This window comes from Wolffia australiana, chromosome 6 (assembly GCF_029677425.1).
Source record: "Wolffia australiana isolate 7733 chromosome 6, ASM2967742v1".
NCBI classification, from domain to species: Eukaryota; Viridiplantae; Streptophyta; class Magnoliopsida; order Alismatales; family Araceae; genus Wolffia; species Wolffia australiana.
Window position 1 is genome coordinate 8,532,307 of NC_135840.1, and position 20,850 is coordinate 8,553,156.

The 20,850-nt window shown below is 45.2% G+C and overlaps 1 protein-coding gene across 8 annotated transcripts in view; it reads left to right on the top strand.

Annotated features, from left to right (window-relative positions):
• The window catches only part of LOC144704220 (uncharacterized), a 156,862-nt gene that overhangs the window by 6,906 nt on the left and 129,106 nt on the right, over positions 1-20,850 (top strand). For 7 of the 8 annotated variants that reach the window (XR_013581767.1, XM_078576553.1, XM_078576549.1 and 4 more), the window contains exons 4-7: positions 8,716-8,859; positions 17,436-17,534; positions 17,620-17,745; positions 20,592-20,654. Coding sequence is in view for 7 of the 8 variants with exons in the window: in XM_078576553.1 (XP_078432679.1) it covers positions 8,716-8,859; positions 17,436-17,534; positions 17,620-17,745; positions 20,592-20,654 (432 nt within the window). In the remaining variant the exon portion in view is untranslated. The remainder of the gene's footprint in view (positions 1-8,715; positions 8,860-17,435; positions 17,535-17,619; positions 17,746-20,591; positions 20,655-20,850) is intronic. The other variant, XM_078576552.1, reaches the window with a different exon arrangement.

Sequence of the window (20,850 nt, forward strand, 5' to 3'; positions counted from 1 at the left end):
TTTTACAAGTAGGCTTCCAACGGTCCTCTTTTTAAAAGGGACCGTTGGAGGGCCTGTCCAACGGTTATAAAAATAACCGTTGGATGCTGGGCCTGTCTGGAACAGGCCCAGACAATATCAGGCCCACTAATGGGCCTGATATCTCCGCCCCTAAAGGGCCTGCACTAAGAAACCAGTCTAGGTTTCTTAGTGGGCCAGTAATGGTCCTTAAGGGACCATTACTGGGCTGCTAATGGGCCTGCAGAGGGTCCATTTTCAGTCTACTATAGGAGTTAGTAATTTTATTATTCCCCTAGGTTAATCTATTACACATTACATGGCTTTGGGTCCATGGTTAGTATAAGATAATCTCATCAGAAAGACTCAATCGATCACACTTTTTTCAGCTGCCCAAGCGTCCGGGAGCAACCAATGTGGGGGATTTCAGACCCATTGCATTATCGAAGTCAATCTATCTCATCATTACCAAAGTGTTTGCCAACCGGTTAAGGAAGGTAATTGGAGACTTAGTCGGACCATTTCAATCTGCATTCATTCTAGGAGGCAATTAGTGGATGGAGCAGTGGTAGCTGGAGAGATTGTATCAACATAGAAGAGAGATGGGACAAAGGGCTTCCTATGGAAAGTCGATTTTGCCAAAGCCTATGATTCTCTTTATTGGAGATTTCTTTAGTCTGTTACGCGAAAAAGAGGTTTCCCCGATGAATGGACGGCCTGGGTGCGGCGATGTGTTACGTCCCACTCATTCTCAGTCTTGGTGAATGGAAATATGGAAGGAGGTTGGAGTCGTTCACAAAGGGGAGTTAGACAGGGTTGCCTGTTAGCACCGCTACTTTTTGCTCTAGCAGTGGATACTTTGGCTACTTGCACCCTCCGAGCCTGCGAGCACGACCTCCTAATAGGCTTCCATACTGAGAGTTGCGGGCATTCCGTTTAGTATGCAGACGACACAACGTTCTTCATAGAAGGATCGGCAGAGGAGGCACGTACTTTATCTACATTATTAGATCTATTTTCAGACTTCTCAGGCCTACAATTGAATCGAGCCAAGTCGGCATTTGTGGGGTTTGGGCTTTCTGCTGAGGAGGAGGCCCAATGTGCTAGCGCTCTTGGCACACCTAGAGGGTCGATCTTGATGAGCTATTTGGGTCTTCCGTTGACAGGGAGACGTATGTTAAATGCAGATTGGCGACCAGTGATTGAGAAGGCGGAGCGGAGATTGGAAGGCTAGCATAACAAAGTGCTAGCAAAAAGAGGTCGCCTGGTGCTGCTGAGATCGGTGCTCTCAGCAATCCCTGTTTTCTATCTTTCGGTCTTTAAGATGCCAACAAGTGTGGAAAAACACTTGGATAGATTGTTGAGAAGGTTCTTTCGGGTAGACAGTGAACATGAAGAGTGCAAGGGGGTGCCTGTGGTCTAGTGGAACATAGTATGCAGACCTGTGAAACAGGAGGGTTTGGGGATCCTCCACCTGGAGTCCATGAATTTGGCATTGTTGACCAAATGGGTGGTAAGACTTGGATCAGCAGAAGAGAACCTGGTCTTGAATGCCCTGAGAGACAGATATGGCTCAGAAATTGATTGGGAGCGGCGTTGGGCCAAAACTTGAGGGGAGTCTCCATTTTGGCCGGGTCTACGTCAAGCCATATCGTGTATGTGCGGGTTTTTTGATGCCAAATTGGGAGATGGTGCTGATTTCAATTTTTGGACCGATAATTGGTCCAATAAAGGCATCTTGAAAATAGAATTCCCAAGAATTTTTGCACTAGCGTGGAGCCCTCACGCTACCACTGGTGAGTGTTGGGATGGAGCTTGGAACCCAATCATGATAAGGGCATTTTCGGAGCCACGGTTTTCGGAATTTATGAAGATGCAACAAGTCCTTCTCCATCTTAGCCTGACGAGGGAGTCACGGGATGGATGGATATGGCAAGGGACAACTTTTTCGGTAAAAGAGGCCTATATGAAGATCAGAGGGGACGCGCTGGAGGATTCAGCAATCACCACCACATGCTCCTTGTTGATGAAACAAAAAATCCCTCTCTAGATGAGGCTCTTCAGCTGGTTGTTGAGGCGGCGACGATTAGTTACAAGAGTCGTACGCAAGAGATGGGTCCCGACGGCTTCCACAGAGTGCCCCTCGTGCGCCGGAGACAATGAAAACTGCTCCCACTTATTCTTCACATGTCCCTTCGCCCAGGGAATATGGACATCGCAACAGTTGGCGGGGGCGGATGTGTCCTCAGATGAGGCATTTTGGGCCTCAACTGGTGACGGAAGATACAGGAGCAAGCTGGATTGGGGAAGACTCCTTGCGGTGCTATGGGCGATCTGGCTGCACCGTAATGAAGTGGTATTCAATGGAAAGAAGGCTTCCATGGAGAATGTCCTTCAGGACGTCAAGGCACTAATATTTTTTTGGTTTGGAGTGAGGTCAGTGGCAGACCATTTTGGTTAGGTTGTTTATGGTTTGTACACAACTTCTTTTCTTAATAGCATCAGGTTGACCACCGCTCCGGGTGGTCTTCATTATTTTCTTAAAAAAAAAAATTCTCATTCCCATTATGCATTTATTAGACAAATTTAATTTACTGCTTTAGATTCCACCTATAACCAACCTGTGGTTGACAGCCGAAGCTGTATCATTAACATTGCAGTGACTTAGTCTATTAGTAACAAAGAAGTAGGCCAGACTGAATGGAAAAAAAGAATGGGACAAGCAGATGAATTTTTTTCCACATATTTTTTTATTTCCTACCACAATATGGTTCGTTCAAGAATATACCATACATTTTAGGCAAGCATGGGTTGTGTTCTGGGCCTGATCGGTTTTAGTGGGGTACGACACCTACAGGACATCATATTTCTATTTTGGATACCCATATAACCGTTGAAGATCGTTGAAGTAACTAATTCCCGAAAATGGGGTGGTTGAGACAGAAATTGCTTGAGGAGAACCAAAGGGGGGTTCTGCTTCTCTTCCCCAGACTGTTAAAAAACAAATATTGTCTTTTTTTTCCTCTTTTCCGTTGTATGTCTATGATGGGAAAAAGAAATATACGGCAGAATTATAACCATAGAACATGATTCTTTCCAAGACATCTTGAAACAAACAAAGTAAAGAAAATTAAGATTCTTCCCCAAGAGAACCAACAGCCTATGTTTAGAATCGTAAAGGCTCCAGCTGTGACTCAGGCTTCAAAATCCTTACCAAATGTGATCAAGATTAAATAACATGTCATCCAAGTAATTGAGGAACCACGGTCGTTATTCAAAAGCTAGATATTGAAAAACATGGTAGATATTCAAAATCCAGTTGATTTAAACTGTCATAACGACCACATAATATATGTCTTTATGACGATCCTAATGACATCTACCGAAGGAACTAGGTTCATTATCGAACTACTCTCATGTGACTTGAAAGGAATACATAGGAAAATCATTTACTACTGATCTATAAAATTTAGAGGTCTAAATTTTGAAAAGATTTTTACTCCTTGTGAAAATGAAAGTGTCACATCTTGATGAGGTGGTCAGTATTCTATTGAGAGATGAAAGCAGACTAAAAACTGGACACATTTGCAACTGAGGAGGCTGAAAAGTGTCAGCCTAGTTACTTATTATTCCCGTATTTCATTTTACCCCTATTTTCTTGTATTATAAAAGTATCCTTATGAGCTCACTTGATAAGAGCTGATAAGTTCCCCTTTTTTATACACCGCTTGGCCCATTAAGTATGGCGCAAACAAAAATGAACAAAAACCTTCATAAGTGAGGTTTCCTGGTTGGGGAATTGGACAGTCCATCCTCATTTGTCTTTAAGGTTCACATTGGTGGTGCTGTGCATGAAGACTGGAGCTGCATGAGTCTGGCCAACAAAGCACTGACAATTAGTATAAAGGAGGAAGGTAAGGATATCAAAAGAAAATCAATTCTGTTACTCTTTGAGATTGAAAAAGGGGGATTTATCTCAGGGATGAATCTAAAAGAATGACTACAAGGAGAAATAAATGCTTGAGGGGAACATGCACACCAAAGACTACTACTGATTTTGCATTGAAAGCCTCAATGAGAGACTTCCCAATAAAGTGGGTGAAATGAGTTAGGAGATGTGTGACTTCCCACTCTCTTTTGGTGTTGGTGAATGATAAGTCAGTGGGGAGTCGGGCAGGGATGCTCCTTGGGACTACTATTATTTGTCTTGGGACCATGAAATTAAAGTTCCCCTCAAGCACACATCTCCTAACCTAGGCACCATGAAGTTAAAGTTCCCACGGCTATTTGCTCTAGTGAGGCACCGTGAGGCCACAGTCAGTGAGTGTTGGGACAAGGCGTGGGTCCCTGATACCCCCGTGACTCGGAGAGTACCTCCTGAAGGAACTGATACCCGCTCTTACTCCACACAAAGAGTTCGGGTCAACCCCCCACCAAAATAACCAGAGAACAACAAGAGTTAGGGTTCGAGGTAGAGAGGGAGATGATAGTTCGAAAGGGAAAGGATAGATGTGGAAGGGCGGCTCGACAAGAGCTCCCCTCCTCTGGACGCAGCCTGTTCTGCTCCCAGCCTAAGTTGCTGCAGCAACTGCAGTGTCGACCAAGAACAACCTCCTGCACTCCTTGTCTCCCGCTTTCCTTTATAGGCCTTTCGCATGTACGTGTTTCTTTCTCACGTGCGCTTTTAGGCCTCCAGCTTCCACTTCCTCCTTTGGTATTTGTTGGCGAAGAACCTTCTGGTATCAGTCCCTATCTTGACAAGAGCCTTATAAGAGCCACATTTTGAGGAGTTTTTGGGGATGCAATAGTCACTTCTACCACTCAGCCCGTCAGCTGAAAGTGGAGACGGTTGGACGTGGCGGGGGTCGACTTTCTCAGTGAAAGAGGCATATTTGAAGATTAGAGGGGAAGCGAGGGACGACTTGACCATCAATAGGGCATGCCGCATGTTGATGAAGCTCAAAGTTCCACTGAAAGTGTGACTTTTCATCTGGTTAATTGCAGAGGCAGATGCTGATCACATGGGTCTATCGGCGGAAATGGGCCCCCATGGCTCCCATTGACTGTCCTATGTGCGCTAGGGGGAGGAGGACTGCTCCCACCTATTCTTCATGTGTCACTTCACCCAGAGAGTCTGGGCATTGCAACAGGTACTGGAGGTGAATGTCTCCTCGGACGAGGCCTTTTGGACTTCAGTCATAGAAGGAAGATACAGAAGTGGAGTGGAATGGGAGTGATTACTTGCAGTGCTCTGGGCGATATGGCTACATTGGAATGAGATGGTGTTTAAAGGAAAGGCAGCTTCGGTAGAGGACGTTATTCATGCTGTAGAGGCACTCATGTATTTTTGGGTTGGAAGGGGGGGATAGTCCTTTTTGGTCGGGTTTGTATATTGTTTGTACAAAACATTTATACTTAATGATAGCGGGTTGGCCACCGGTTCCGGGTGGCCTTCCATATTTCCTTCAAAAAAAAAAATTGTCTTGGGACCACTGGATGAACCCACATTTCTCGAACTCTCGCAGCACCAAGTTCGTATCACAGGGAGAAAATCCATATACGGTGATCCACTCTTCCTCTTCAGTGCTTCCGATTGGCGGAAAAATCTTCGGCAGCTCTGATCGGCTGACTTCTCTCAGTGGAGGAAGCGTGATCAAAGCTCCAGGAAGAACAACACCGTCTACAAGAGATCCCTTAGCCATAGTTTCTTGATCTGCAGCGTTAATTTTCATCTCCGGCAACCACCAAGTTGCGCTAGCCGGAGTTTGCTCCTTGGGAGGGCTAGAAGGGCTTGCTTCAGCTCTGGTTCTTAGAAGAAATGGAGATGTGATCGGGGCTGGAGTCTTCGTCTCCTTCAAGATCAGCCAGTCCGCAAGACCGCTCTGGAGAGAATCCGCTCTGGAGTGGAACTAGATGGGGCCCCCAAAACGGTGGAGATGGAGTGGAAGAAGTGCATCCAAGGTGACACAAGAGCAATGGACTGAGCTAGTGGAACCATTCCTGGCAGAAGAAGTGCGAGAAGCGATCCAGGGTTTAAATGGCGAAGGTGCACCAGGCTCCGATGGATTTCCAGTCTTCTTCTTTAGCGAGTTTTGAGAGCTGGTCGTGTCTGAGATTATGAATACGTTAGGCGAATTTCGGCGAGGCAATTTTGGCTTGGAAAGACTCAATCAGTTGCCTATTTCTGTTGCCCAAGCGGCTGGGAGCAACCAACGTGGGGGATTTCAGGCCCATTGCAATATCGAACTCAATCTATCTCATCAATGTCAAAGTGTTGGCCAGTCAGTTGAGGAAGGTAATTGGAGACTTAGTCGGACCCTTTCAATCAACATTCATTCCAGGCAGGTAACTAGTGGACGGAGCAGTGGTAGCAGGCCAGTTTTTATCAACATGGAAGAGAAAGGGGACAAAGGACATCCTATGGAAAGTTGACTTTGTGAAAGCTTATGATTCTCTCAATGGGAGATTTCTTTGGTCTGTTTTGCGAAAGTGAGTTTTTCCCACCGAATGGGTGGCTTGGGTGCGGCGATATGTTACACCCCTCTCATTTTCAGGCTCGGTGAATGGCAGTGCGAAAGAAGGTTAGATCCACCCATAAAAGGGAGTCAGACAAGGCTGCCTATTAGCACCACTACTTTTTTTCCTAACAGTGGATACCTTTGCTACCTGCGCCCTTAAAGCCTCAAAACACGGCCTTTAAAGTGGCTCCCAAACGGATAGTCATCTGGAGTGCGTTCCCTTACTTCACTATGCAGATGGCACAGCATTTTCATGGAGGGATCGTTAGAGGAAGCTTGTACCCTATCTACATTCCCAAATTTATTCGCAGACTTCTCGGGCCTACAACTGAATCGAGCCAAGTCAGCATTTGTGGGATTTGGAGTCTCTACGGAGGAGGAACAATGCGCTAGTGCTCTTGGCACACCTCGAGGGTCAATCCCAATGAGCTACTTGGGTCTTCTATTGTTTGCAGATATATTTTAATGCAGAATGACAACCAGTGATTGAGAAGGTGAAGAGGAGATAGATGGGCCAGTAGAACAGAGTGCGATCAAACGGGGGTCGACTAGTGCTTCTGAGATCGGTGCTCCTAGCAATCCCAGTATTCTATCTCTCGGTCTTTAAGATGCCAACATGTGTAGAAAAACACTTGGAGGCATTGATGAGAAGGTTGTTTTGGGGAGGAAATGAACACGAGGAGCGCATTGGGTGTCTCTTGTCTCACGGGAGGTTGTATGCAAACTCGCGAAGCAGGGGGGTTTGGGGATCCTCCACCTGGAATCCATGAATTTGGCATTGCTGGCCAAATGGGTGGAAAGACTTGCGATAACAGAGGAGGACCTGATATTGAATGTTCTGAGGGACATATATGGCTCAGAGATTGATTGGAAAAGGCGCTGGGCTAGAGCTCGAGGGAAGTCTCCATTCTGCCGCAGTCTACACCAAGCCATACCCCCTATCTGAGGGTTTTTTGATGCCAAATTTGGGGTTGGCACTGGTTTTCATTTCTAGACAGTAAAGACATTTGGAAATTTAAATTCCCAAGACTCTTTGCTCTGGCGCAGAACCCACACGCTACGATTTGTGAGTGTTGGGAAGACGGAGTTTGGACCCCTGGCAGGGGACTTATCAGAGTGGCAGTTTGAGGAGCTGATGGAACACAACAGACCCTCCACATCTCAGCCCGCTGAATGAGTGACATGATGGTGGGGTGCGTCGTTGGACATCTTTTTTGGTAAAGATGCCTATATGAAGATCAGACGGGAAACATGGAGGATTCGACAATCAACACCATATGCTCCATGTTGATGAAACAAAAAGTCCGTCTCACGGTGAGGCTCTTCAGCTGGTCGTTGAGGCGGCAACGACTGGTTACAAGAGTGTCCTATGAGCGGTAGGGACAATGAAGACTGCTCTCACCTATTCTTCACATATCCCTTCGCCCAGGTGGGCATCATAGTAGATGTGGGGGGGGATGAATGTTTCCTCTTTGAGGCATTTGGGGCCTCATTTAGTGATGGTAGATACAGAATCAAGCTGGATTGGGGGAGACTCCTCGCAGTGCTCTTGGCAATATGGCTGTATTGTAACGACATAGTATTCAAGGGGAAGCGGCGTCCATGGAAAATGTCATTCAATACGTTTAGGAACTAATATTTTTTTTTGATCTGGGGGGAGGTGAATGGCAGACCATTTTGGTTGTTTTGTATGTGGATTGTACACATCTTTATATTTTAATAGCATCAAGTTGACCACTTTTCCTGTTGGTCTTCCTTATCTTCTTCTTAAAAAAAAGTAAGAAGACATTATACTATAAAAAAAAATAAGAAAAAAGTGGCTATATTATACTAAAAATGTGGATTATTCATTTTCTAGTCTTGATTGAATCCTTTTATTTGCCTAAAACCAGTTATATATTTATTTATTTATTTTTTGAAGAAAAAAAAGGAAGATCACCTGAAACTGGTGATCGACCAGAATTGAATAATATATATTATCATACTTTCAATTTAAACATTTATTAGTTTAATGTGTAAGAAATACTTTGAAGCTTGCTTTCGGTCTTTAATTGCCAAAAGTTTGAAGAGGTGTACAGTTGGGCATGCTTGTTCAGAAGAATAAGCATTTCTCATTATTCATTTGGCGTAATTTCTTAGCCTCTCGAAAAAAATTATGGCTACAACAAGGTAATATAATCCACCATTCTTTATTCATCAGGTCAAAGAAGTCAACGCGGAGTTAGATATGGTCCTCTCAGATGGTGTTCTTACAAAGAGTTATGTCTTGAAGACCTCCCACCACCTTATTTCTTTGGTCAGAACATGCAATGTATTCATGCGTTGGACTCTGCTTCACAAATCTGTGAGCCATCTCTCTTTACCCAAAGGAATAACTGTATGGTTTTTCTGGCCCTTTGAATCTTGGTTCCTATAAGTAATACATTACTTACTAGTAATCCTATGGAGTTATGAAAGCTTTTAAAGTTAGGAATAGATATGTAATCTTTTCTGTAAGGACACCATTGACGAGTTATAGAATGTCACATGGGTCACTTGGGGGGGTTCTTTAATTGTAGATGGACACAGTAGAGGAGTTTCGGTGGGAGAACTTTGGACTGGAACGGCTCAACATATCACATCTCTTTCTACTGCCAATCCGTACGGGTGCCATCAACGCTGGAGACTTTAGGCCCATCTCACTGTCGAATTCTATATACCTCATCATTGCCAAGGTACCGGCGAACAGGTTAAGGCAGTCATCGCGGACTTGGAGAGAAGCTGGCCAGCTCGAATGAACGCAGAGTCGGAATAGATCTCGCCGAGCGAGAAGAATGATGGCGTTCATGGCGGCGCTCGAGGCAGATCTGCGATCACTCTCGGCGGAGGCTCGCCGGAGGCACCCAGCCTTGAAGGACGCAGCCGAGCATGCGATCCTGTAGCTTCGTTCCTCTTCTGGAGCCAAAGAAATTGCACAAAGTGATTTAGTACAGATATTTCTCATGGCTTGTGAAGTCAAGTCGGTGAAACTTAGCGTGCTTGGTCTCTCATGCATTCAGAAACTCCTGTCAAACGACGCAGTGTTGAGTTCTTCTCTTGGGGATGTAGTTTCGATGCTTAAAAATCATGCCGAGATAGCAGATGAGGTGGTTCAACTTAAAAATTTTCAAACAGTGTTGATGATATTCTAGTCCCATTTGCGTCATGAAAATGAGTAAAACCTTTCAAAAGCTCTTGGAATCTGTCTGTGGCTACTGGAAAATACTAGGTCCTCTGACAGCGTCCACAATACTGCTGCTGCTACATTCAGACAAGTTGTTGCTTTGACATTTGATAATGCTCTAGTCAAAGTAAAGCAATTGGATGATTTGGAAGATATCAGGAATCTAGAAGGAGAAGAGGTTCAAAAAACGTAGAAGAAGGCAGGGCGTGGTAGCAGAGGAAGACAAAAAATTGGAGATGGATTGGAGACAGCGGTCAAGACAGTTATGGCTACACGCAGGGCATGCAAACACGAGATTTTTCCATCTGGTGGCGAATGGCAGGAGATGTACAAACCAAATATTGAAAATAAAGGTGGGACAGGGGGAACACACTGGTACACAGGCGATGGGGCAAGCCATTGCAGACCATTTCAGATCCTTCTACAGAAAGGGAAAACAGAGTAAATGGAGGTGGTGCAGCACGGGGGCAAAGAGGGTGAGCCCGGAACATCAAGAGGAATTGATCCAACCTTTTTCAGAAGACGAGGTCAAGGCAACGATTAAAGGGTTGAATGGGTAGGGAGCTCCGGGTTCAGATGGCATCCGAGTCTTCTTTTACAGCTAATGTTGGAATCTGGTCGGTCCAGATGTGATGACCACATTTAATGAATTTATGGAGGGAAGAGGAAACATGGAAAAGATCAATAGATATTCCTCTTGCCGGAATGCCAAGGGCCAGAAAAAATTGATGATTTCAGACCCATTTCATTGTCAAATTCAATCTATTTGATTATTGCCAAATTCAAACAGGCTGAGAACCATGATTGGTGAACTGGTCAGACCCGCTCAGTCAGCCTTTATTCTTGGCAGGCTACTGGTAGATAGTGCAGTAACAACCGGAGAAATAATAGCTGCATGGAAGAGGAAGGGAACATGAGGGTTCATGTGGAAGGTTGATTTTGCCAAGGCGTACGACTCTTTAGACTGGGATTTCCTATGGGCATCCATAAAGAGGCGGGGTTTTCCGAAGGAATGGATAATCTGGGTGAAGAGATGCATCACAACGCACTCATGTATAGTGCTGGTCAATGGACGCCCAGAAGGTGGCCGAATACAACCTCAACGAGGAGTGAGACAAGGCTGCCCATTCGCACCGTTACTGTTTGTCTTAGCAGTGGGCGCACTCGCAGTATGTACTGAGCAAGCATGCACAAAGGGCCTGCTGCAAGGCTATCGACTATCTGAGCAATCAAATGAAATTCCCCTACTTCACTACGCTGATGACACCACCTTCTTCATCGAAGGCTCGATGAGGGAAGCGAGGAACTTATCCATCATACTTGACCTGTTTGCAGATTGCTCGGGACTCCAAATAAACATGACCAAATCAGCTTTTATGAGTAATGGGCTCTCGCAAGAAGAAGAAGCACAGTGTGCGAAGATTCTGAGCACACCAATCGGGAGGCTTCCAATGAGATATCTGGACCTACCACTAACGAAGGGGAGGATGATGAAAACTGATTGACAACCGGTCATCGAGAAGGTGGAACGATGACTAGAGGGATGGCAAGCAAAGGTATTATCTAGAGGGGGACGATTGGTGCTACTGAGGTCAATTTTATCAACCATTCCAATTTTCTATCTCTCTGTATTCAAGATGCCCACTGGAGTTGGGAAGAGAATAAAAGAAATGATGAGGCATTTTCTATGGAGAGAATCTGGGCCAGAACAAAGAAGGGGATTGGCGATGGTGGCATAGGATGAAGTATGCCGCCCAATTAAGATGGGAGGTCTGGGGGTCCTACACATGCAAAACATGAACACGACACTACTAACCAAATGGGTGGAGAGAATTATGAATCTACGAGAGGATTTGGTTGTCAAGTTATTGCGTGACATCTATGGTAATGGTCTGAATTGGGACAGAAAGGCAGAAATGTATCATAGAGCATCGCCATTATGGCAAGGGCTGAGACAGGTCTTTCCTAGGGTGCAAGATTTTTTCTCATCCAAGTTAGGAGACGGGAAGACATTCCAATTTTGGAGAGATCCATGGTTGCCACGGGGCATCCTTGATGCAGCATTCCCCCGACTGTATGCATTGGTCCAGGATCAGAATGCCCACGTGCGTGACTGCTAGGAGGGCGCGTGGAACCCGTTCATACAAGGAGCCTTATCCGACCAGTGTGTGTTGGATTACATGGACATGCAACAATCTCTATTTCAGCTACGACCCGAAGATGGAGAACGAGATAGTTGGACATGGACAAATGGCCCCTTCTCGGTTCATAAGGCTTATACGATGATTTGAGAAGGACAAGAGGAAGACATGGCACTGTTCAGCGCATGCAGGTTCATATGGAGTCAGAAAGTCCCATTGAAGGTTATATCCAGATACTTCGTCGCAATGCGCCCTGTGTTTGAATTGGGAAGAAGATTGCAACCATCTTTTCTTTGAATGCTCCTTTGCTCGCACAGTTTGGGCCAGGCAGTTACTCTCAAGGATGAAGGTGACATCTGAACATGCCTTTTGGGATTCGGCATGGCATTTTGTGGGAAGAAGAAACAAGGAAGGGCTGAGTACTAGCCATGTTGTGGGCCATCTGGCTACATAGAAACGAGGTGGTGTTCACAGGAAGAAGGGCTTCTACCGATGGAGCTATACATGAAGCAGAAGGACTTAAGGCAGCCTGGTCCTTGCAAATGACGGGAAGCGAAGGGAGGTTTTGATGATAACTGATAAGCATGTAAAGGGCCTGTGAGGTCTTGACAGGAGGTTCACCGATTTGTCGGGTGTTCATCCCTCGTTATAGTTCACAAAAAAAAAAAGTAATTAGGGACTTAACCTGTCTCATTCAGTCAGCATTCATTCCGTGTTGCCAGCTGGTGGATAGTGCGGTGGTGGTAGGAGAGATTGTATCAACATAGAAGACAAACAAGACAAAGGGCTTCATTTGGGATGGGGCTGATTTTTATTTCTGGACGGATAACTGGTCCAACCAAGGGGCCATGAAGCTGAAGTATCCAAGACTCTTTGCCCCAGTAATGAATCCAGCTGCCAAGGTTGATGATTGTTGGGATGGGGCTTGGGTCCCTAACCTGACAGGGGCATTATCAGATCTACGGTTTGGGGAGCTATTGGGCATGCAAGAGCTCCTTCTACCCTTAACCCCTTCGACTCATTCCCGAGATGGCTGGGTATGGCGGGGACAATCCTTCTCGGTAAAAGATGCATATTTGAATATTCGGGGTGCAGCGGGAGGCGACTCGACAGTCAACAAGGCATGCCACACGCTGATGAAGCAAAAAGTCTCCCTCAAGGTGCGGATCTTCAGCTGGATGTTGAGGCGTAGAAAACTGGTCACCCGACTTTTCTGTTGGAGGTGGTACCCAACAGACTCCACCGAATGTCCTATGTGCACAAGTGACGACGATGAAGACTGTTCCCATTTGTTTTTCACGTGTCAGTTTGCTCAGAGTGTATGGGCATCACAACTAGTCCCAGGGGTGGTTATCTCCTCCGACGAGGTATTTTGGGCCTCACCCATGCTCAGGAGACCTAGGAGTAGACTGGAGTGGGGGAGGCTGCTAGTGACATTATGGGCGTTGTGGCTGCACCGGAACAAGGTGGTGTTTAAGGGGAGGACGACTTCGGTGGAGATTGTCATCCACGCCATTCAGGTGCTAGTGTCATGGTGGGTTGGAGGGAGCTGAAAGGCAGACCCTTTTTGAGTCTTGATTGTATATGGTCTGTACATGACTTTCATTTTAATGGTATCAGGTAGACCACCGGCCCCAGGTGGTCTTCCATATTTTCTTTCAAAAAAAAAACTGTAGATGGATAAAGCTTGCTCAATTAAGGATAATATTCCATGAAGAGGAGGAATCAATGAAACTTGATTTGCATTTTTATTACTAATTTTTTTTTCTGAAAATGCATGAGGCGGTCACCCGAACTAATCGGTAACCACCCGACAAGTACATGCCTTGAGCCCTGAGGCTCTATTACATCTATGTTTGTCCTCTTCCCTCTACAGCCCCACCTCGAGGGAACCATGCCGCCATGAAACCTTCTACCTCATGGGCTAGCCTGTCCGTTGAAGCCTTCCCCCCTCTGAAGATCACCTCGTTTCTGTGGATCCATATACCCCAAAGTACTGTCATCGCTCGTCCCCCCACTTCTCTTTGTCGTGGGCCGATTCTCTCGAGGGATTCCCGAAAGGCCTCCTCTGATGACACATTCACTGACAATTTTGCTTGGGTAGCCCAAACCGTGGGGGTGAACGGGAAATCGAAAAACACGTGATTGCAGTCCTCGTCGCTACATGTACACAGCACGCATATTGACAGGGCATCTGGATACATCATCTTGCGGAAGACATGGGTCACCAGCCTCTTTCTGAGCAAGAGCCACCCAAAGATCTTTACCTTTAGCGGAACCTTTAGGTGCAAGATGACTCGACATGCCCCGGTTGTTACTTGGTCTTCCTCATTAATCTGTCGGATCCTAGCGTACGCTTCCCGCACTGAAAAGGGAGTGCCTGTCTACTCCCACCCATCTTTTTCCTCAGGGTGAGGGTGAATCTGACTCAGAGCTTGTTGCATACCCAAGAAATCGGTTAGTCTTTGGTCTGATAAGGCGCTGTCTACCCTCAAGCTCCATGTGCTGTCCCAGCACTCTCCCACTGTCGCCTCAGGGCAGCGGGCGAGCGCAAAAAACTGAGGGAAGGCTTCGCACAAGGGTCCGTGCGGCGACCAGTGGTCTACCCAAAATTGAAGGATAGAGCCGTCACCCAAGTGGGCGGAGTAGAAATCTCAAACGCTTGGGAAGATTTGTCTGAGTCCTGCCCAGAATGCTGATGCCCCCTTTATTGGGGCTTTTTTCTTGTCCCAATTCAATCCCCGACCATAGCTGTCTCTCAAAATTTGAATAGTTAGGTCCTCGCATGGTTGCATGATCCATGTCACCCATTTAGATAATAATGCTGTATTCATGCTTTGGATATGCAATACCCCTAGGCCTCCCAGTTTGGTGGGCCTGCATACCATATCCCACGCCACCAGTGCCAGCCCTCGGCTTTGGTCATTTCCAGTGCCTTTCCAAAAGAAACGTCTCATCAGGCCTTCTATTCTCCGACAAATTCCAGTAGGGATCTTGAATACAGAGAGATAAAATATGGGAATTGCTGATAGGACTGCCCTCAGTAACACCAGCTTGCCGCCTCTAGACAGCACTTTGGCTTGCCATCCTTCCAGCCACCTCTCGACCTTCTCGATCACCGGCTGCCAATCTGCCTTAGTAATCCGCCCTTTGACTAATGGAAGGCCTAAGTATCTCATAGGAAGGTTACTGGTCGGTGTTCTCAGCTCCTCCACGCATTGTGTCTCCTCCTCTTGGGAGAGGCTGCAGCTTACGAGTGCTGACTTGGCTCGATTGATTCGTAAACCTGAGAAGTCTGTGATCGATTGATTCCTTATTTTCTTCAAAAAAAAAACCTGAGAAGTCTGTGAACAAGTCGAGTAATGTGGACAAAATTTTTGCCTCATCCACGGAGCTTTCTACGAAGATAGCCTCATTTTTATTAATAATGTATTTCTCCCCTGGTCTCTCCATCTCAACTCCCTCTCTTCTTTCCCCTCCTCTTCCCTCTGTCTCTCCACATGAGGTGCACATGAGGTTTTGAGCATTTCTTGGATGACCTCATCTCCTATCCAGTATTTCTGTTATATCTTAGATTAATTTTTTTTCCCTTCAATATTTTAATTTTGTAGATGTACCTAATTATAGATCCTCCTGGAAATTCTTGGGGTTTGTGTAACTACTATTAGCCCAAAGTGAAACATGTTATTTTCTGGCATTTGCTTGTGGTATCTAGTCGGTTCACTTACGTCAAGATAGAGAGATCCTCACACCAAGAGGTTAGCTTCAAAGAGGAGGTAGTCAGATGATGGCAATCATGTCTTGGACAGGGTTTCCTCGATGAAGAGTTGAGGAAGGATCTGAGGCTGTAGCTTTACTTAAGGATTTCAATGACCTAGAGGATGCGAAAAATAGATCGAAAAAAGAGGAACTGGGGGGGTTAAGGGAAAGAATAGTGGAGGAAAATTAAATGGTATAAATGGATTGGAGGACCACCAATCTTGGGTGGCCTTCTCTTTATTGAAGAAACCTCTTTTCCAAAATTTTATTATTACACCTTTCTGCATTACCTCTCAGGTCGCATGGTATGTTTGATTGCTGATATGTATCGTGAGCTGCATGGTAAGCTCACAATAGTAAGTCAATTCCCTTTCGCACGCACAGTTTGGGCCACCCAAGCACAGTTGGCGGCGAACACGTCATGAGAGGAGGCCTTTTGGGAGTCCATGCAGAGGACCGGTCCAGACGTAGAGAAGTGGGGGGCCGAGTGCTGACAGTGTTATGGGGAATCTGGATACACAGAAATGAGGTGATCTTCCGAGGGGGGAAGCCTCTACAGACGGGCTCGCCCATGAGATAGAAGGGTCTCATGGCATCATTGTTTTCCTCGTGACGGAGATGGAGAGGGAAGAGGAAAATGTATACATGTAATAAAGTCCTAGGGCTCGAACCATGTACTTGTCAGGTGGTTATCGATTTGTTCGGGTGACCGTCTCATACTATGAAAAAGTTGAGGACAAAAAAATAAATAAACAAGAACCCAAGTGGCAGACATTACCCGTCAAGTTGTCACGTAGATGCTCTGCAGGCACAAATTGTTAAACAACTGATGAAATGTTACTCTCAAGAATCCTTGAGTGAGCAAATCTGCAACCTAGTTAGTGGACATTGCATTTATCAATTCCATGATCAGTCTTTTCTCTGATGAAACGACTGTCAATGTCAGTATGCTTTATCCTGTCATGTTGCAATATCAATTGCTCATTTATGATAACAATACTAGGTAGTAGATCTATCCTGCAATGACTGAAGCTCTTTAAGTATTCCTCTAATCCAGAGTATTGTAAAAGGCCCACTATTGGGCTGGATAATTTACTGCTTTCTCTCTTCTTTATGTACCTAAACATATGGGGTACTTTTTTTAAGATTAATCAACTTTCCTCCTTTTTCATTCTTGTCCATTGTGCCTCCCACCCTGGGTTCATCATGGTATCATTGTGTACCTGGCTCTGATGCTGAGTCATCATCCGCAGACTCATCTCCTGTAACAATCCCATGGAGATCTAACAAAATTAAGAAATGGGACGAGGGATGGAGAGGAGAATAGGAGAGATGGAAGAGGTAAGAGAGAAGAAGAGAGAGCAATAAGTGAACAACCTTTCAAGAATTACCTCTTCTTTCCCTGAAAGTTATCGAATTAACATTTGGCTTGATATCATCATTGAGACATCTTTGATTTCATTGAAGTAATACATTTACTAAACGATAAACCCCAGGGTCGCTTTATTATGATTATACCATCCTTATTAAATGGATATAATGAAATCTTGTTTGCAATGAAATCTTGAGGTGATGAAGAGATTTGAGAGTAATTTCCATGGCATGTCCTGAGTCCAGGGAAAGTTCCTTCCAAGCATTGTAATGTGATTTATTTTGCAATTATTAGTGATCATAACTTGTTATTCTCGTCCTATAATTTTAGCAATGATCACCAGATAAAGACAACATTTCATCCTGTGGTTTCATCTTCCCATGTTTTATTTCTCCATAACTGTCTCCTGATTCTCCTCTCCTTCATCTTTTGTTTTTCGTATACAGAGCTTGGACAAGAAATTAAGAGATATTGTTACATCCTCATTGACTTCACATCAGATTAGTGATGAATCTCTCTTTTTACTGATTCTGAAGATATCATGGGTATGTGTTATTTTGTTATGCCTCATGATAACATATTTTCTTGCATAGGGTTTGCTTTCGTGAAATGCATTTGTATATTTTTCAGCTAGAATTTCAAGTAAGGTGTTTTTACTCAAAGCTTCTGGAAGAGAAAGAAGCTTCATGGAACAGAAGTAAAAGTTATGCTTCAGCGCATATGAAGGAATTATCTCATTTTTTTTCTGGGACTTGGGTAAGAAAGCTTCCGATTATTATATCAGCCATTGAATCACTGAGTTTAAGTTTTTTTTGACTGTAGACAGCGTTGGCCAGGTTTAATGATTGATAAAGTCCTTTTAAAGACCTTATCAGGGATGGAGGCTGAGATCTCCAGGGCCACCAACATATGCCAACTGAGAGCACATGGTGGACTATTCTATTATGAAGGTCGTTTCATGTCAATCAAATCATTGGAGAAGTCGATTTCTAAAAGTTGAGTTGGACAGCCGCGACCGAGACTGAGGCTTGAGGATAAGGAACAGGCCCTGATTTCATAGGAGTTATTCTATTGATTTGTCAGCATTGGGATGATGCCTAAGTTGACTTGATTCATTGACATAGTAGGAGATGCTGGGACGTGTATGTACTCTATAGATAAGATGACCAATGAGGTGCTGATAGGTCAGCAGATCAGGGTCTGGTTCAGTAGGGTCGTATTTAAGTTTGAGGTTGACTTCCCTAAATTTGGAGACAGGTTGGAGCTGAAGGAAACGAGTGTTTTCAAGAAGATTGTAAATATATTTCTGCTATGACAGAGTAATACAGCTAGATGAGTGGGCGGCCCAGAAAGTATTTGAATTGACCTATACTCTTAATGTCAAGTCGAGCACTCAGGTGGAAATTCTCTGCAAAGAATTTCCAGCGATAATAATATCATGACTTAGACAATCAAGATAACAATGATAGAATAGAATAGCATATGATCACCATAGGATTTCTAATAATTCAGCTACTTCTTGGTCTGATTGACGCATTCAAACCATGCATAGGACTATTTTGCGCCATTAAGTAACTTATTGAGGGTGCATATGTTATGATCCTATACTCCCAAGGATATCTTCATAATTTTAGCCCGTTAGGGAACTTGAGTCATTTGATGTTTAGGATAGATTGTTTCCTTTCTTGTAAATATGTGTAGCCCTCCCTTTAGGAGGGCAGTTAAGAATTACGGTAAGATCGACCTATTGTTCTTCTTCTATTGATTGGGTTCTTCTTTTATCTGCTTCAACTATTTTTCTTTTATCTGCTTCTGCTTTTTTTTCTATCATACTTCTGCTTCAACTATTTTTTATCTGCTTCACCTCATTGCCGGAAAGAGTTCTGTTGTTCAACTACCTTCTATGCATTTTTGCTTCTTCTTTCTGGATTGCTTCCTGTTCTTGGAGTTGGACTATGTTCTTGCCATTGATAGATGCTCTTCACTATCATCTCCTTAACGATGATTCTTGAGGGGCGGTCTGACCCGACGAGATTTGTTCTCATTCTCAATTAATGCATATTGTTGGGAAATAGGTGGTGTGGCCTATTAGGTCCACTAGACCTTAGCCCACTAAGGATTCCCTCTCTTAATCCCACATTGATAAATCTCTAATACTCTCTCTCTCTCTCAGCCCTATATAAGGGCATGTATCCCTTCCTTTCTAAGTAACAAAGTTCTATCTTTTCTATCTTCTTCAACATGGTATCAGAGCCTCGGTCGATGACCTAGGGCATCTTCCGCATCGGCGTCCAGGGCGGCGGAGGTTTTTCCCTCTGCCGCCCTGCATCTTCCGTCCGTGAATCATATCTGGCCATCTCCTCTCCACGTGGCCATCTACTTCGCATGCTCCTCATCCCTCAGGGGATCTTTGTCCCATGGAGCTCCCAGGTTAGAGGTCCCTCCTCATTTCCTCACTTCCTTACTCCCTTCTCTTTGTCCTTGTCCTCGTCATCCACGCCCTCAGCAGGTTTCCACCGGAGGCCTCGGTTGCCTCAGCTGCCTCGGTCACCTCCGGCCACCACCGATTGCGTCGGCTGCCTCAGCAGCCTCCACCAGATGCCTCAGTGGCCTCAGCTGCCTCGGTCACTTCCGGCCACCACCAACTGCCTCGTCTGCCTCAGCAGCCTCCGGCGGCCTCGTCGCCTCGGTTTCCACCAGATGCCTCGGTTGCCTCAGCTGCCTCGGTCACCTCCGGCCACCACCGACTGCCTCGTCTGCCTCAGCAGCCTCCGGCGGCCTAGTCGCCTCGGTTTCCACCAGATGCCTCGGTTGCCTCGGTCGCCCTCGGGCTTCCTTCTCTGCCCTCTGCCGTGTCCGGCACCTCCGCCGCCTCTTGCTGCCTCGGTGCCTCTGGCTGCCTCAGTCACCCTCAGGCTTCCTTCCCCGCCTTCGGCCGCATCCAGAGCCTACAGCTGCCTCGGTCGCCTCCGGCCTCGGCTGCCTCGGCCATCTTCTCTTTTTCAACCGTCTTCAGCCTCCAGCCGTCCTTCGCCATCTTTTCGGCCATCCTGCTCCACGCTCTACACCGCCTACTACTACATCACAATCTGGGCATGGATGACAAGCATCCACGCTCCAGCTTGCGGGGGAGTGTTGGGAAATAGGTGGTGTGGCCTATTAGGTCCACTAAACCTTAGCCCACTAAGGGTTCCCTCTCTTAATCCGACATTGATAAATCTCTAATACTCTCTCTCTCAGCCCTATATAAGGGCATGTATCCCTTCCTTTCTAAGTAACAAAGTTCTATCTTTTCTATCTTCTTCAACACATATAATCATTCCACATACCACAAGTTTTATTCTCTAGATCCCTAGAGTGTCGTATCAGAAATGCTTTTGGTTATTTCTTGCTTCAAACTTGATTCTTCTGGATTGCGTAATAGGGACATTTCTCATCATCGTGAAATCACATTCAAAGCAACATCTTTCATGAAAAACACATTTATTGAGATTATCCAATTAAGCTTATTACAATGTGGCTGAAATTAAGATAGAGGAATTTGAGCTATCCCTTTAATCACATTGAGCTCATTTCTTATAGTTTCTATGTATTCTTTTTAGGCTGCAGCGTACAAGCTGAAGGATGACAACTTGGATTTGCATTTTGGGAAACTGCTCCTCGAGGTGTGCACCATGAATAGTATTCTTAATTGTTTGAAAACATAAATTTTATTTAAGCCTACAGATTTTTCTTCCATCATTGAGTCTTAAAGGAAGACGAGCTGAGTGTAACTGCTTGTTATGGTTGGAACTTGGATTGCGCTACAATTTTTTAGTCTATTTTAGTTTTTAGTTTTGTGTGTAATTGACCAACTTTGGG